At 40.2% G+C, this 15,913-nt stretch overlaps 1 protein-coding gene across 2 annotated transcripts in view; it reads right to left on the bottom strand.

The window, feature by feature from the left end:
- Positions 1-15,913, bottom strand: part of HECW2 (HECT, C2 and WW domain containing E3 ubiquitin protein ligase 2) — a 150,970-nt gene that overhangs the window by 77,550 nt on the left and 57,507 nt on the right. Inside the window, exon 1 of one of the 2 annotated variants that reach the window (XM_052675409.1) lies at positions 5,774-6,155. The exons of the other annotated variant lie outside the window; for it this stretch is intronic. Within the exon in view, the coding sequence (XP_052531369.1) occupies positions 5,774-5,813 (40 nt within the window). The 5' untranslated portion in view covers positions 5,814-6,155. Of the gene's footprint in view, positions 1-5,773; positions 6,156-15,913 lie in introns of those variants that run through there. 2 annotated transcript variants of the gene reach the window in all.

The following is a 15,913-nucleotide window of genomic DNA, read 5'->3' as shown; positions in this document are numbered from 1 at the left end:
TCAGAAACTCAGAATGCTGTTTGAATGAAACACAAACAGAGGGAGAAGCTGTTGGAAGGGCACAAAGGTTAGGATGACCCAGAGGAAGCTGACATAAATACAACTTCTTTCATACAGGAAATTCTTTGGAAGTAGGCATCATAACATGTTAAAAGTGCGCTTATGAAGTCACTTCTTAATCATATAAATATACCTCCTGCCTCAAGTACATGATCCTCCTTTCTTCAGTGGCACTTAATAACCCTGACTCTTAAAAAATAAGTAAATAAATTTGTTTTATAACACAAATTTAAATGCATTCTGCAATCTTATAAAGATTTCACCAAAAACTTAAGGCTACTGTAGCTCTGTTCAGGAAGCTCTTATCCAATCAAGCCCAGTTTCTTAGAAAAGAAGTCCCACATAAATAAAAATAAAGAACTGTCACCTACATTTTAGAAAACCATACACTATTTATGAAAGAATAATCAAGAACGCAGCCTTGTTACTCTTGACTTAAAAATACAGTCTGGGGCAGAAGCCCTCCCTAACCCCCACCTGATCCACCTCAACTGCTCCTCACACACCCCATCCTCAGACCCTTCTCTTTTGTAGCCCTCCTTTGGATGCTCTCTAATAGCTACATGTCCTTCTTATGTTGCAGCACCCAAACTATGCTGGGCGGTGAGGAGGTGAGGCAGCCCAGCACAGAGCGCAGCTGGACAATCTCTGTCCTCGGCTGACTCCAGTACCATCAGGTTTAACTTTCCATGAGGAAACTGCACGCATCATTAAGGCAAGCACACAGGCAATAAAAATTTATAGCATGCATGATTATCTTCATTACTGAAAAAAAAAAAAAGCAAAAAAAAAAAAAAAAAAAAGCAAAGAAAGCTGCATCTTATCCACATATTTATTTTCCTCAAAGATAGAGAAATTCTAGAAGTACAGCCTGTAAAGCATCTCAGGAGCCTCAAAGATCTCTGTATGTAAGCAAGCAATATGATGTTGAGCTGGTTGGGTTTTGTTTGCTTGTTTCTGGGTTGGTTTTCTTGTTAGTTTCTTCTTTTGAATGTGCCTTTCTAACCCGAGGTCCCACTATTTTCTTCCACGGACATATCTCATGCTTCCCCTGAGTGCCAGTTTAATGTCTAGCATATTTCTATTAGTATCTCTTTTGATTCACAAACTACACTTCACTACCAAAAGCAAACAGATTCTTAGAAAATTCCAAGGATACTTCCAATACAAGTAGTATTAAATTATTCAGTGTCCTCAGTACATCTAAGTAAATAAAAGAGTATTTGAATATTTTTTTAAACAAATCCAGAAAGTTTGAAGGCATGAAATAAGCACTTAATAGCAAGACTTCCAATGCTTCAGCTACAAGCATTTGTTCCTGGTCTTTTAAAATCGGTACCTAAAGTCAACAGAAATCTTTACAGGAACGCCAGTGAAGTTCAGAAAAGGTCCTGCATGAAGAACATGCAAGCCAAGCATAAATGCTGAGCTGATTGTTACAAGGCAGCACATTTACTAACAACTTAATTAATACAATTCAACACTTCTGAATTTTCAGTTCTTCTATCCAGAAATAGTCTCCTTTGCAGTAATGAAGAGTAAATCATTGATGCTCTGCCCACAGGCACACTGCCATTGCAACAGAAGGTGGTGGAGATGGATGGATGAAAAATGCTGACAGGTCTCTGCCTGACAGCAATCTACTCAGATTACAAAATTTATTTTGGACAACTTTGATTTTCTCCTGAAACAGCTGATTCTTTCTACTCGCATGAAGTTATTCACATAGAGAGAAAAATTTTGTTATTTTGTTATGTATATGGAAAAATAACTTCAGAGCTCAGTACGTGGATTTTAAAGAAAGGAACGAAACAGCAAAAAGAAATCAAATAGCATGATAACACTGAAGCAGACAATAGTGCAGAACAACTATTGTTGCCTATCAACAACTGCAATAAAAAGGTTCAGCTGCGATAAGCCAACACTCAGATGTGTGTGTGGAGGGGAGTTGGAGGGAAGACAGAAGTGTTTGAGAGCACAAAAAGCAGAATGCCAAAATTACCACTACTTCATCACTCCTCTTCTCAAAAACCTACATATATTCCCCAGGGATCCTCAACTCCAAGACATTCTGGTCCCCTTTTAGCTGGTAATTGTTGCTGTTTGTGAAACTGGCTGCAGTTCTAGAATCTGGGCCAGAGAGTAGATATAAATATCTCTTCCCAGAACATGAAATACCCAAAAAAAAATATACTGTCCTTCTGCACTGGTATCTTGTCACGTTGATCTACGGTTCTGAAAGAAACAGAACAAAGGAAGACCCACAGCATCATTTTATCTTCTATAAACACAAAATATTATGAAAAGTATCTGATTTCTCACCATATTGCAAGCCTTGTAAAAATGAATAAACAGGAAAATTTATGATGCTCTGCAATGAAAAGTGGGTCATAATAATAAATATCTCTGTATGGACTCTACACTGCCTAGTGCTCTTTGAAATCACTGTGCAGCAAAAATGTTCAAAGTAATAATGTTTTCTCTTTTAGGACTCGCCATCTTTACAAAGCCACTTAAGGTATATAAGGTACCAACAGTACGTGTAACATTCCCAACTCAGTAAGGCTATATTAAGTGCAAAGCTATATACAAGTACTGAACATCTCAATGAAAGAAGAAGGGATCATTTTAACATAATGAGTTTGCACAACAGAATGCCACTCAATGTGAGAGTAAGAGCCACAAGAAGATCCTGTACATTCATGACAGGACATGTGGCCCCACCCATGTATAGCAGACAGTTAGGACCATTTCTTAATGCTTTCTAACACAGCCCCAGATGTCAGGAGACAGCTTCATTGCAAGGATGCACCTCTGGCTCCTGTTTGACTTGCTCAGAAGGACTTCCAAGTCTTTTTCTGAAAGCTGCTTTGCAGGCAGTCAGCTTCACACTGACTTGTGTCAGGGGTTGAAAGACTTGGTCATGACCCTCTTGCTCACTCATTTCTCCATCCTCTTGAGGTCCACCTGAATGGCAGCACAACTAGCTGCTTTATCAGTTTATCAGGAACTGGCAGTTCTTGCCAGTTTTGTCCCATCTGCAAGCTTGCTGAGGATTTGCTCTGTCCTATCTTCCAAGATGTCCAATAGCAGCTGATCCAGTTGTCAGCCCACCTCATTACCCACCTATTTAGCCTGCATTCCATCAGTCTGTCTATGTAAATGTATGTTATGTGAGACAGCACAGAAAGCCCTGCTAAAGTATCTGAAGTACCTTACGCAAAAGTATAAGAAGACAGGAGACTTCTGTGCAGTTTACATTTTGTTCTTTGTGTCTCACAATTTCTGATATTTTTGGATATTGTTGTGTAAGGAAGAAGTTTTTTCACTATTTCTAAAAAAAGATTTCTATCTGAAACACATCACCACAGAGTGACACTTTGTATAGTTCAAACTAACAAATAAACAAAACAGATACCAGTCTTGGAAAACAAAACAAGTTAAAAAGTAAGAATTGCTACTCATGGTTACTGAAGCTAGCCTGAGAGCCCAGTGCACAGACTGCTCAGGTGCAACCAATGCTCACTTCTCGTCCCAGCTCATACAGTCACTAGTGGAAGTACCTTGCATTTATCATACAGGAAGAAAAAAAATTGTTCCCTACAGTGATTGTTTGGTCTCTGCAACATACTTTAACAATGCATCCGTACAGGTGAGGGGATAATCCACTGGAGAGGAGCTCTGCAGAGAAGGACCTGGGGGTCCTCATAGACAACAGGTTGGCCATAAGCTAGCAGTTTGCCAACAAGACTAATGGTGTCCTGGGGTGCATTAAAAAAGCGTGGCCAGCATGTCAAGGGAGGCAATTCTCCCCCTCTATTCTGCCCTGCTGAGGCCATATTTAGACTGACAGATCCAGTTCTGGGCTCCCTGTTCAAAAAAGACTGGGATCTCCTAGAAGGAGTCCAGCAGAGGGTAACAAAGACAATTAAAGGCCTGCAGCATCTCATGCATGAGGAAAGGCTGAGTAAACTGAGTCTGTTCAGCCTGGGGAAAAGAAGACTGAGAAAAGATCTGAGAAACATCTATAACTATCTAAACAGAGGTGGAAGGCAAATGGATGAAGCCAGGCTTTTCTTGGCAGTGCATAGAGAAAGGACAAGGAGTAATGGCCTAGAACTTGAATATAGGAAGTTCCATACTAACATGTGGAATAATTTCTTCATGGTAAGGGTGACGGATCACTGGAATAGGTTGCCCAGTGAGGTTACAGAGCCTCCTCCTACAGAGTTACTCACGATCCAGCTGGACACCTACCAGTGTAATCTATTGTATGGCACCTGCTTTAGCAGCGAGTTGGACTCGATCTCAAGGCCCCTTCCAACCCCTGCGATTCTGTAATCCTGTGATACTTATAGATGCTTTAATGCAGAGCTCAAAGGGAAGGAAATTCAGAATATAACTGAGAGGATTTAATTACACACAATTTTGCATTTTTTGTATTTCAGTATTGTATATGAGTCTTCTAATTCATTGCTCTTGAAATCCATGCAGCTCAGCTCAGAAGAGATCAATCATTTTGGTAACACTATTGTATCCCAATATAATTCTGTGGAAATCTTATTCGAGATTTACCTTCTAAGCTCTGTTTTTTTATGCCTTTCTGGAAGATATTTTATGTAAAACCTTTTCAAACACTTGTATTATATATTCTTAATTTTAAAAATGAAGTTCTGATCATCAAAATTTGACCCCTTAGCATTTCAGGTTAATTTTAATACATTCTTGGACACTGAAAATGATGAGTTGGTAAGGGTGTGTGTGTACATTCAGCCTACTGATACTTATAAAGCATAATTCTAAACATTATTTCTCTTGTCAGATATTCTCTTACTGTATCCAGTATGGGAGCTGCAGGCTTATGGATAGAAAGACTAAGTATAGTTTTGTCTTAAGCTGAGACTCACTGATACCAGTTTCTCTCTTAAACATAATGTTTTAAATTATCAGCCATTAGCTATTTTACTATATCTATCTAATATATATCTATACTATATCAGCCTCTAAAAGTAACAGGATTGTAGTTAACCTGCACTGGAGAATAATTATGAACTGAATTTCGAGCCAAGCATCGGGACATTTCTATGATGGCACTTTCTGTGTAAAACAGAAGCCTGATTTAGATGCATGTTACTGCATGACTTCCAAAATCTCAACCCTGCTGCCACTAAGTGCACTCCACTTTTTGTTGTGAGCAGGTGGTTCCACGCGTGAGCAAGGAATAAAACAGACAGTCAAAAAAATGTAAGGCTAACAATGCTATAACAGAGAGTACTGTGTATCTTAAGCAACTGATTGAGTACAAGTTTACAACACTAGATTTTGTGCAGTATTTTCATTTTGGCACTCTGTAATTATTTTAGTGGACACATTTAAAGAAGAAGAAAAGTTTGTATCACCTGAGGCCTCACTCCCTTTCTGTAAAGTCAGTAAGCAAATTAGCACTTGCAAGCAGAGTGTTTGTTGCAAACCATTATTAGAATAAATCACATTTTAGCAACCCATTTAAAATATAATTACTGTCCCATGACCAAACATTAACTCCATGTATACAGCTTTTAGTCTGCAATATTCATTTAAGTCCCTGTTTCAGACAGCCAACAACTCACAAGCTTTCTACAGGAACCAGATGATTTTTCAGAGAAGACAGCACTAGGGTTTGCAACACAATGATGAAATTAGATCAATACTTTGAAGCACCTTCTAGCCTTACCTGGCCGTTCCAAAGGGTACCTGAGGATCCTAAACTGCATTCCTCCATATGAATCCAATTAACAAACTGGAGAATTAAAAAAGATCGGTGGATCCTAAAAGCCACACTCGTTTCCAATCACAAACAATATTTTCTACAGAATTTGCCTTTTGGGGCCAGGTTGTGCAGCTCGGCTCTGGACACTTCAGCTCTGCATTAACACTGATGCACAGTCACTACTTCTCAGGCTGCTTCTCTACTCTCTCTTCCTCCCCCGTCATTTTAAGGAGAGGATTTCAGAAGAATGGCTGCAAACTCCCAGGCAGTTTCTAGCAGTTACACGCAACTGCCTGCATCTTCCCCTTTAATCAAGGGTTTATCTGGGTTCAAATAGCCAATGTTAGAATGCGTCAAGTATTATGTCCTTCCAGCAAAGCTATTTGTAGCCACTCCCATCCGGAGGGTACAGGAAGCAAAAACCCCATCCTCCCGGCACTTCCTTCCTTGCCTTTTCCATGGGAGGATACCAAAGCACAGACTACAGCCCATCCAACGGGAGAGGCGACAACAAGGCTGGCATGATGACGAAAGCAGCAGGAGCCCACAGAAGTGCAGGTCTGCATTTACTTGGTACTTCACTTGCCCTGCAATCCAGGTATTTTTGAGAAGAGCAGACTGCTTGTGACAGCAGCTGGGGTGAAGCTACTCTCAGCCCAGGATAACTGCCCACTGAGCACTCTGAGCAGGAAGACAAGCAGGTGGCCAAGCACCACCATTCCTGCTTCTCCTCTTGCAGGCTGGTAGACACCACAGGGCTGGGACAAGGCTCCTCTGTGCCAGATACTCTGACTGCCCCAAACTTCCTTCCTGGTGGATGCCAGCAGCTCCTTCTGTTCACAGCAAGGACACAGACTGGGCCAAAGCAGCCCCAGTACCACACTAATAGACAGGGCATTTTGAGGCCGTTTTAGAAGTAGGGTTCAAGCACTGCAGCAGATGCCCAGATGTCTGGAGACAGAGCCCTTTTCAGCATTTTATGCAATAAGATGTTCATGGAGCACTATGTTAAAGCTCTCAAGCAAATTTCATTTTTCCCAAGTGGAAACTGGGCAACCAAAAACACAGCAAGAAAAATAACACATGAATACTTCTGCTCAGCTTGAAGACTTTCCAACAAATGTTTCCAGCCCCAGAAATTAAGACAGACTTTGTGCAAATACAGAACTGAAAGCTGCTCTCATATTTCGTGTTCCTGTGAGCACCTCAAGGGAACAAAAGGGGAGAGAACACCAGAAGCAGACTATTGCAAAAGAAATTTACAACTGTTGCAGACTCAGCGGCTGCAAAGCTTCAAACACCCACAAAGCAACCCCCCAAAAAGGCGAGAGGAGGGAAGCCCTTGGGCAATCCAGTTGCATCTCTTTGAGTGTCCCCCATGACTGCATTTACACCAAACATTACATTGCTGACAGTTATTGCACTGTACCAGCAAGAGCAATTCTTCACTTTTTACCAGTGACTGACAGGACAGTGAGAGATGAGCTGTATTCCCCACACATCTCCCTCCAAGCTAGAAGCTGAGCACAAGACAAAATTGTAACATGTTCTGCATCCAAATATACTGTACAACCAAGTAAAACTTCTTGCTATTCAAGTTTAAATTGACGGAGTAGTAAACAATGATCCTTGCTCCCATTTTCATAGTCTTTATCCTAAGACCCTAAAACAGATCATTTCCTAGTTTTTCTAGCATTATATGTATTATTTCCCTCCCTATGTTCATGAGAAACACTTCACCTCTAAAGATCAGAGCAGCTTCATGCACCCACATGGAATGTGATATTTGAAGGCACAGAAGCAACTCAAATGCTTAATTAACCACAATGCCAGTAAAAAGAAAGACACTGAAAGAAATCTGCAAGTTTTCAGACACACCACAGAGTACGACGGCAAGAATAAAGTGCATTTTCACTCCTCTGTATTCAAAGTAAAGACATAATTTAAATTCAAAGTGTTCAAAGACAAAAATAGATCCTTTCACCCATCTCCTTGGCAAAAATTCAAAAGCATAACAATAGGAAGGAAATGACCTCAAGTTTAATCTCTTTCCTGAAAATCATACTAATCCTCTTCCACGAAGTGAGGAACATTCCATTCTTGCCGTGCTTCAGGTGTTGGTTTCAATACACGTGCAAGGCCCACATCCCCAGTGCTCCCCCCATGGTGTGGGTTCCTGAACAGCCCCAGCCATAGCTGGAAGCCCAACCCCATGCAGCTCTTGCATGCAGTACTCGGGTTGTCTCTAACTATAGCCACACAGACGTGGAGCCACAGGGAGAGGGAATGTCACACCCTGCTAAAAAGACCGTGCATTCCCTGTAACATATAACTATTCTTGTGAAGGAAACGGGGAATAGAAGCTACCTAAAGCCCAAAGGAACAAGCAATAGGGAGAAAAAAAGAAAGTACGAGTTAACACTTGAAAAAGAGGATGCTTTTCAGGAAAGACAATGTTGTCAGCATCACATGGATCAGCTAAGAAAGTGCACTGTCCCCCTAATCATGCAATTAGTCGCTCTGCTTGGCTTCATGCAGACCTGGGTCTTATCTCCCCAGTAAATCTATCTTCACAATGACCTTATCCCTTCTCAATACGCTTCTCTCTCTGATAAACACAGTTTATCACCACATCCCCAAGTACATCCCCTGTACTCCCACAACCTAGCAGCCTGAAGAGAAGCGACATCCACTGCTCTGTGTGCAAAAATACATTTCTTGTTCAGTAGGTGTTCGATTGCATCTTTCTCTTTCTAGTCACAGATGTAAAAACTTAGGTCCTTTCTTTTTCCTGGTTTGCTATTTAACAGCTCCTGTGTCAAGGCAAAGAGAATTACAACACGCAAAGTAAAGGTGATTACCACCTGGTTTTACTGGTAAAAACCTAACAAAGTAAACCTAACAAAAAGGAAAAAACTGTGTGTACAACTCTCCTGAGGGCCTGGTAGGCTGGGATAAAAGTATTTAGCAAAGCTAGAAACACAAGCCATGTGTTAAATAGCCGTAAAATTCATTAGTGTGCTATATGATGTCAAAGATGACTTCAAAAAAAATCTAAACTTTTATATCTGTGTCATATTCAATCTGCCTGTCTAGGTTTATTGTGGAATGTTTTCCATCATTTTCCCTCTTGACTACAGCCGTACAGCCATTAGATAAGCACTTGTTTGCTGACAGCACACGAGCTGCTGAGCTTGCTAGAGCTGCACACAGAAGAGGATTGCAGCTCTTTGGGAATAAAGGGCAAGCACACTTATCTGCAACCACATAATTCCTCACAAGTCTTTGCCAGAAAAACTAGAAAATATAACAAAGTATTCCTAATGTGGAAGACATACCAGCAAAGCTGTGCTTTTGTCAATACTTCCCATCCTGACCTCAGATAAATTTTGTTGATAGATAAACACTACCAACAAAAGCACAATTTTGCTAGCACAGCTGCATTTACACAGAGGGCTTTCTCTGGCGTGACTGGATTTGTACAGTACTCAAGTCATCTCACAGCCAGAGAAAGAAGTGAGAGGTCATTTATCTCATGGTCTTCACATTGGTCTTTATGGTCAAGCAGTTCGTGCTCATGTATGCAAGTACCCAACTGAGAAGGATACCAGAACTGCTGGTTGTTGTTGGGTTTTTTTTGCTTTGGTTTTTTGTTGTTGCTGTTGTTGGTTGGTTAGTTGAATTTGATTTTGATCTACTTTGCTTTTTTCCTGATAAAACATTTCCAAAATGGAAACAGTAAAACCACTTTAGGAAAGCCCAGCTAGTTGTGGCAGCTGGTCACTGTGGTCAGCAGTCCCCATCTTCCACCTCCTTCACAGCACCTAATTGGGCTCTATTATAAGATCATTATTAGCAGCCACTCAGTGGCAGAGATTCTGAGACATGTCACTTCTCTTCCCACTACTCTCCCTTCCCCATGAATTCAAATCCCAGGGCTGTCCTGTCTGAAGTACCTCAGCTGTGAGCCACAGGTGACAATGGGGACCTCAATGGGATGATCTCTGCTTTAAGGAGCTACACACAGCCTGAGACAAGCGTGTGTTGGAGAGCCAATCTGGCCACCAGATCTTGCTCTGGGGAAAGGATCTTCCCTCTGAACAGGGGAGCACTTAGCAACACCTTCACCTTACCTACAAATCCAGAAGCATCACCTCCAAGGGCAGTCCTGGCCACACAGGGAGAATCCAGCCACAACATGACCTCAGGTGTTCACACCAACAACAACCAGGTGGAGTTCTCTGACAAACAGCACACATTTCAGTTTTCCAAGGACTGCAATATTTGGGGTAGGCAAAGTTTGGGCAGCACTGAGCAGTCTGTGGTAGGGGAAATCACACTGATTCACCAATGATGTAACCACCTCTTCAGGGTTTAATTTTGGTAAAATGTTCATGTGGAAAACAAATGAGTTCGTAGCTAACTTTTAACATAATGCAATCCACGTGTTGTTCTTCTTGTACCAACTTACATGTAAAAAGAGGTTTTCTTTGCGGAACCATCAAGCAAATGCAACTGCCATAACAGAGAGGCCTTAAAATAAGAGTCAAAATGACTGTTCTCCTTTTACTTTTTTTGTTTGCAAATCTAAAAATAAAATTCCATTTTGAATCACTGTGAAACATACATCTGCCCTGTAAAAGTCACACACATCACTGAAATGCACGTGTTTAGAAAGCACAGGAGATCTCAGAAAGAGACTACAAAACAAATGGATGTTATTTTTTATAAGGACTTTGGAACTGCTCTAAGTCTTTTTTGTTGCTGTTGGTCTGTTTCTATTTCTGAAATTTTTAGATCAGATACCAGAAAACAATTGCTTGGCAACTGTTCACCAAAACTCACTGAAACCCATGCCTTAGCATCAACCTTTTTCCCAGATTACACTTTGCAACTTGCTCCATGTTGCATCTATACTGTCTGCATGAAGCAAAGTATATTTATTACCAGCACAGTTGTTGTTATGGATTCGCAGGGTCACCCACAATATCTTCTATTTTCTGTCTTTCCTTTTTGTTCTTCCTTCTGTTTCCATTTTCTTTCTGCTCATACAGTAGAACCAACTACCCCTCTTTGGAAGGGACCTATCTTGAAGAAAGTATCAAACCTATTACTGCGTATAAAATAAACTATTAATCTTTTTGCCCTAATTAGCAGGAGCCACCCTAGTTCTAATTAACAGAAGTCATCCCAATTCCCATGCCCTACAATTTAATAATGACATGAGTAATTTAAAAGCTCATCTCAAATTTGCAATTTTTTTAATAAGCAATGTGCTTATTTCCTCTTTCATCTTCTCTTTATCAAGCTGAAATTACAATTTATTGCTAGAAACTATATTTTATTAATGGGTTAATTAACTTCCAAACTGCTACAAAACAAGAACTAGATACTGATCACTATCATCAACAATAATTTTACAAATCCCACTGTACTTTACTCAAGGTGTAGCAAAATTTTCAATTTCTGCAATAATATTCTATAAAACACAATCTGAATTCTCTTTTAAAATTATCCACTAATATGTTCTGAAGTTGTTTTTGTTTTTTTTTCCCCCACTCATATTCCAAGCTACATTTACATTTTAGCAAGTGTCCAGAGGAGGTCCACTAAGATGATCAGAGGGTTGGAGCACCTCTCCTATGAGGAAAGGTTGAAGGAACTGGGCTTGTTTTACTTGGAGAAGAGAAGGCTCAATGGAGACTCACCGTGGCCTTCCAGTACTTGAAGGAGCATATAAACAGCAGGGGGAGTGGCTTAGTGGTTTAGATGGATTGATAGTGATAGGACAAGGGGAAATGGTTTCTAACTAGGACAGGAGATTTAGGTTAGATATTAGGAGGAAGTTTTTCACATAGAGGGTGGTGATGCACTGGAACAGGTTGCCCAAGGAGGTTGTGGATGTCCCATCCCTGGAGGCTTTCAAAGGCCGGGCTGGATGTGGCTCTGGGCAGCCTGGTCTAGTGGTAAGCAAACCTCTCCACGGCAGGGGGGTTAAAACTAGATGATCTTAGAGGTCCTTTTCAACCCAACCCAGTATGATTCCATGATTCTATGAAGCGTGAGCAATCACTCACGCAGCACTAAAGCTGAGCTCAGCCTCTGCAGGTTGGGACTTTGCATGTGCAACACCTTGATCGATTGGGCTCTCCAGGTACTGCTGGAATACAAACACCAACCAATCCTAAACAGCTACATCCAAAAAGTAACCTCAGTGGTTTTTTGCCCCTCAAAATAGAGGAATTCAACAACATAGCGGCCATGCCATCAGCAGGAGCTTGCACTTCTAATCATGAACTCGTAATTTTCAATAGAAGATTCTCTGACCCAAGTAATTCCTCACATACATATAATAGTTCCAAATGAATTCTGGAGAAAAAATGTTTCATTGTACACATGCAAACTGCAAGCAAACCAAAAGGCTATGTTGGGTAGACTTATTTCTTTTCTAGAACAACTCAGAAGAAAGTAGAGGAGATGAGAGGTAGTATTACTTCTTAAACACTCCTGCAGACACAAGGCATTCTAATGAGCTGAACTGCTCTCAAGCACTCTCAGCTGTGTAATGGGAAGGAATTGCTCCCTTGCCAGATGGCTTGCTCTGCTGATGGCCACCAAAGAAAAAGAAGACGATCACAAAATAGGCTTAGCTGATTGAATTGTTCATGCCCTGCACTAGCTGTCCTGAGCACCTTTTTGTGCAGGTGAAATTTTCAACTAGAATCAGTGAAAGATTTTGTATTAAGAAATACATACTTAAAAAAAAAAAAAACAAACACTCTTCATTAGCAAGGGTGTAACATTCAGAGCACAAAACATTCTGAACTACAGAGCCAGCGTCACCAAAGAGCTGACCCAGCTTTTGCACATGGTGATCCATCAGCAGATTTTATGGCCAGCTTGTTGGTCATTTCATTTTGCTATTGACAATAAATCCCTCCTCTAGGTTTCCCAAAGCTCCATTTTTTTTCTTGAAATGAATCAGCAAGGGGGAAAGTCAGCGCCAGGCGCTCTTCAAGGATCTTGAAGAAACTAATTTAGCCTCTCCATCACTCCTGCAGTTTCAGCCTTTGTTTCATTTGGTGTTTATTTAACCTTGATGCTACTTTTTTTATTATTATCTATTGCGTAGGGGGAAAGGACTAAAACAAGAAGCCCTGCATGTGGAACTCCCACAGAAATGCAGAGGAAAAAGAAAAGAGCTGTCCCATGAATACTGAGCACACCTATGGATCCAAGAAATCAGCGAAAGTCTGCCTCCTGTATCCACATCTTGATCAGCTTCACTTTTGACTGTTCTGGATTATTGCTTGCAGTTTCAGATGTTGTCCAATCAATATTCTTCTTCACCTATTCCAGTCTCTGGACACTCATGGCATCAGTCAGCATTTCGATCTCTACATTTGAGTCCTTTCCCATATCTAATACAGAAACATTTCTTAAAATGCTTTTATTCCTTGCCAGTCTCAAGTATTCTCAGTACCTTTTAGAAATCCTCCTTGTTCCCAAACTGTCAATAAAATATGTCTCTGCAATACACATCAAACAATCTTGTGGGATTTAATATTCACTTAGCAGCTGTTATAAATTTTTTTTTTAGGTTTACCTTCAATATTAGGAGCTGCTTAAGCATCAGTGCAAACTATCCCATTGTTATCTTTGACAGTACTCGTTTCCAAGGGAATTTTTTAGAAATCCAGAATACAGAAAAATATTTTTGAATATTCTTGTGTCATTTTTCAACCTTCCAGCCATTTGAACTGCAGTAAAACCCCCTAATAAAACAGAGAAACAACCCAAGAATATGGGTGCAAATTCAAGATAGAAACAGGCACCAATGCTTCTTCGTCTTGCCTTTATTAGAGTGAAGTCACTAGCTATGATACAGGGGACACCTCTGTGCAAGCAATTTCTTCTTCCCTTTTTACAAACCACAAAACATCTAGCTTAAGTAAACAGTAATGCACTATTATTTTATTTATATGTGTGTATGTTTGCTAAGGCATCCAAACAGCTGATAAGCAATGCTGTAGAAAACCCACAGAGGAATAATAACGGATCAGCATAAAGACAGCACATCCATGCAAACAGTGTGCAAAGGAAGCCTATTCAATCACTCTTTTTCACTGCTTTCTCACAATTACCAGTTATTTTCTTGCCCTGTACTTTCCATCTCCTCCTCACTGCCTCTTCATGGCAAGATTTACTGGGAGTTTCTCTGTCTCTTTCAGACGTTGTGTTGAGGGACACGGTTTAGTGAGAACTACTGGTGATAGGCAGATGGTTGGACTGGATGGTCTTGTAGGTCTTTTTCAACCTTGGTGATTTTATGATTATGTGATCTCATAGGTTTTCCATTACTGGAAAACTCTTTCAGGCCTTTCATCTCAAATGTTTATTCTAAAAAATCCTTAGTTCTGAATTGGCATAAAAGTAGACCTGAACAGTGGAATTTTTTAGAAATTATTGAGGTTATAGCTATTATTTGCCTTCAAATGTGCTAAGATGCTCTACTGTATTCCATATAAGTGGTATTCTATATTCTTAGCTCTGACAGGACTCCTCCTGGAGCTTGCTTCCCACTTTTAATGTGAAGGTTCAGTTTAGATTTGATATAGCTATTAATAACTAGCAGAATTCTTATATTTGGTAATATAAGTTAATTATGAAGCCCAGCAAAGCTATAGTAAGTCAAATGTCATTTTTAAGCATTTGCTACTAATGTACGCCTGAAGTACAGTATTTTAAACCTTCTCAGTGATATTCAGGTACACTATATTCCATTACTGATAGATGACAACAAACAGCACTACTCAAACATCCAAGAAGCAAATATCCAAGAAGCAAGCAAGCAATATAACAGTATTTAAAGAATAAAAAGAGAGGGAAAAAAAAAAAAAAAAAAAAAGAGAGAGAGAGAAAGAAGAAGCCTATGGCTCTATAAGTAGATTAAAATGTTTTCTCAAAAAAAAAAAAAAAAGTAATAATAATAATAACGTTCAGATCAGTTACATTAAACTCATGAAACCTAACCCTGCTGACAGAATTTGCAAACTGAGTCCCTGGGACTCAATTTTCAACTGAGCTCTGATTTTTTTCTGTACTTTTGTGTATACCACGTGCAATTGATTACATGCAAATACAGCCTAGTCCCACTCAATTTGCCCCACTGTTGGATTTGGTGTTAGCAGGCTGACACAGCAGAATTTAATAGCACAATTAAGGAAACACTGTAGACACCAGAAGTCGGCTTTTTTGGATGAGCATATGACTGAAGTTTGACCTAGTTCACTTCATAGAAGCACAACATGTTTTTTTCTCATTCCTTTCCACCAAAGAATATAGCATGGTTACACATTGTATTAATATTCAAGCAGACACAGGATAACCCAGGAATAGTTCAGGGAGCAGCACATTCTAAATTTGCAGATACACTTTCAAAGACACTATTTTTGCAAAGTACACAGGCACGGGAAATCTAATTTGTTCTCTTCTGCCTCAGTGCCTACAGATCTGCCACATCCCTGGCCTGATTCAGGTCCCTTGGCCTGGAGCCTGCAGCTTGTTTACTTGGCAGAAATTCACACGTTTCTGTCGGTTCTTTGCTGAGGACACCAAAGATGTTTTGCCACAACATGCCTGACAGTTTCTCGTAAAGGATAGGAGGTAGCTGCAGCCACCTCATTTTGCTCATTTTTACCACCACGCTCTGGATATAATCCCTTGTGCCCTGACCTAGAGCTGCAAACAGGTAAAATGCAGACCTGCAAGTCAACCTTGTTTCAAGCAATATTTCTGACTTCATGCGTTCCTGAAAATTTACAATCAATAATTTCTTCATATTCTTCAGGACAAACAGTTCTATTAATTCAACACAAATGTTGCTGTAAAGCAGGAATATTCTGCCCTTTTGGCAGCTCATACAAGGGACGCACCAGCTGCTCCATCTCCATGTGGCTGCAGACTCCCAACCTCGTCACCTTCACAGGAACTCAGAATAATTATATAAAAAACTAACTACTAAACAAAACAGACTGTTTTTATATTGGGGAAGCACAGAAGGTCACAAATCTTCATAGTATCTTGGAGAAAAACTACAATACA

This window comes from Tympanuchus pallidicinctus, unplaced genomic scaffold (assembly GCF_026119805.1).
Source record: "Tympanuchus pallidicinctus isolate F22 unplaced genomic scaffold, pur_lepc_1.0 scaffold15, whole genome shotgun sequence".
Lineage (NCBI taxonomy): Eukaryota > Metazoa > Chordata > Aves > Galliformes > Phasianidae > Tympanuchus > Tympanuchus pallidicinctus.
This window is presented reverse-complemented; position numbering and strand designations above follow the sequence as displayed.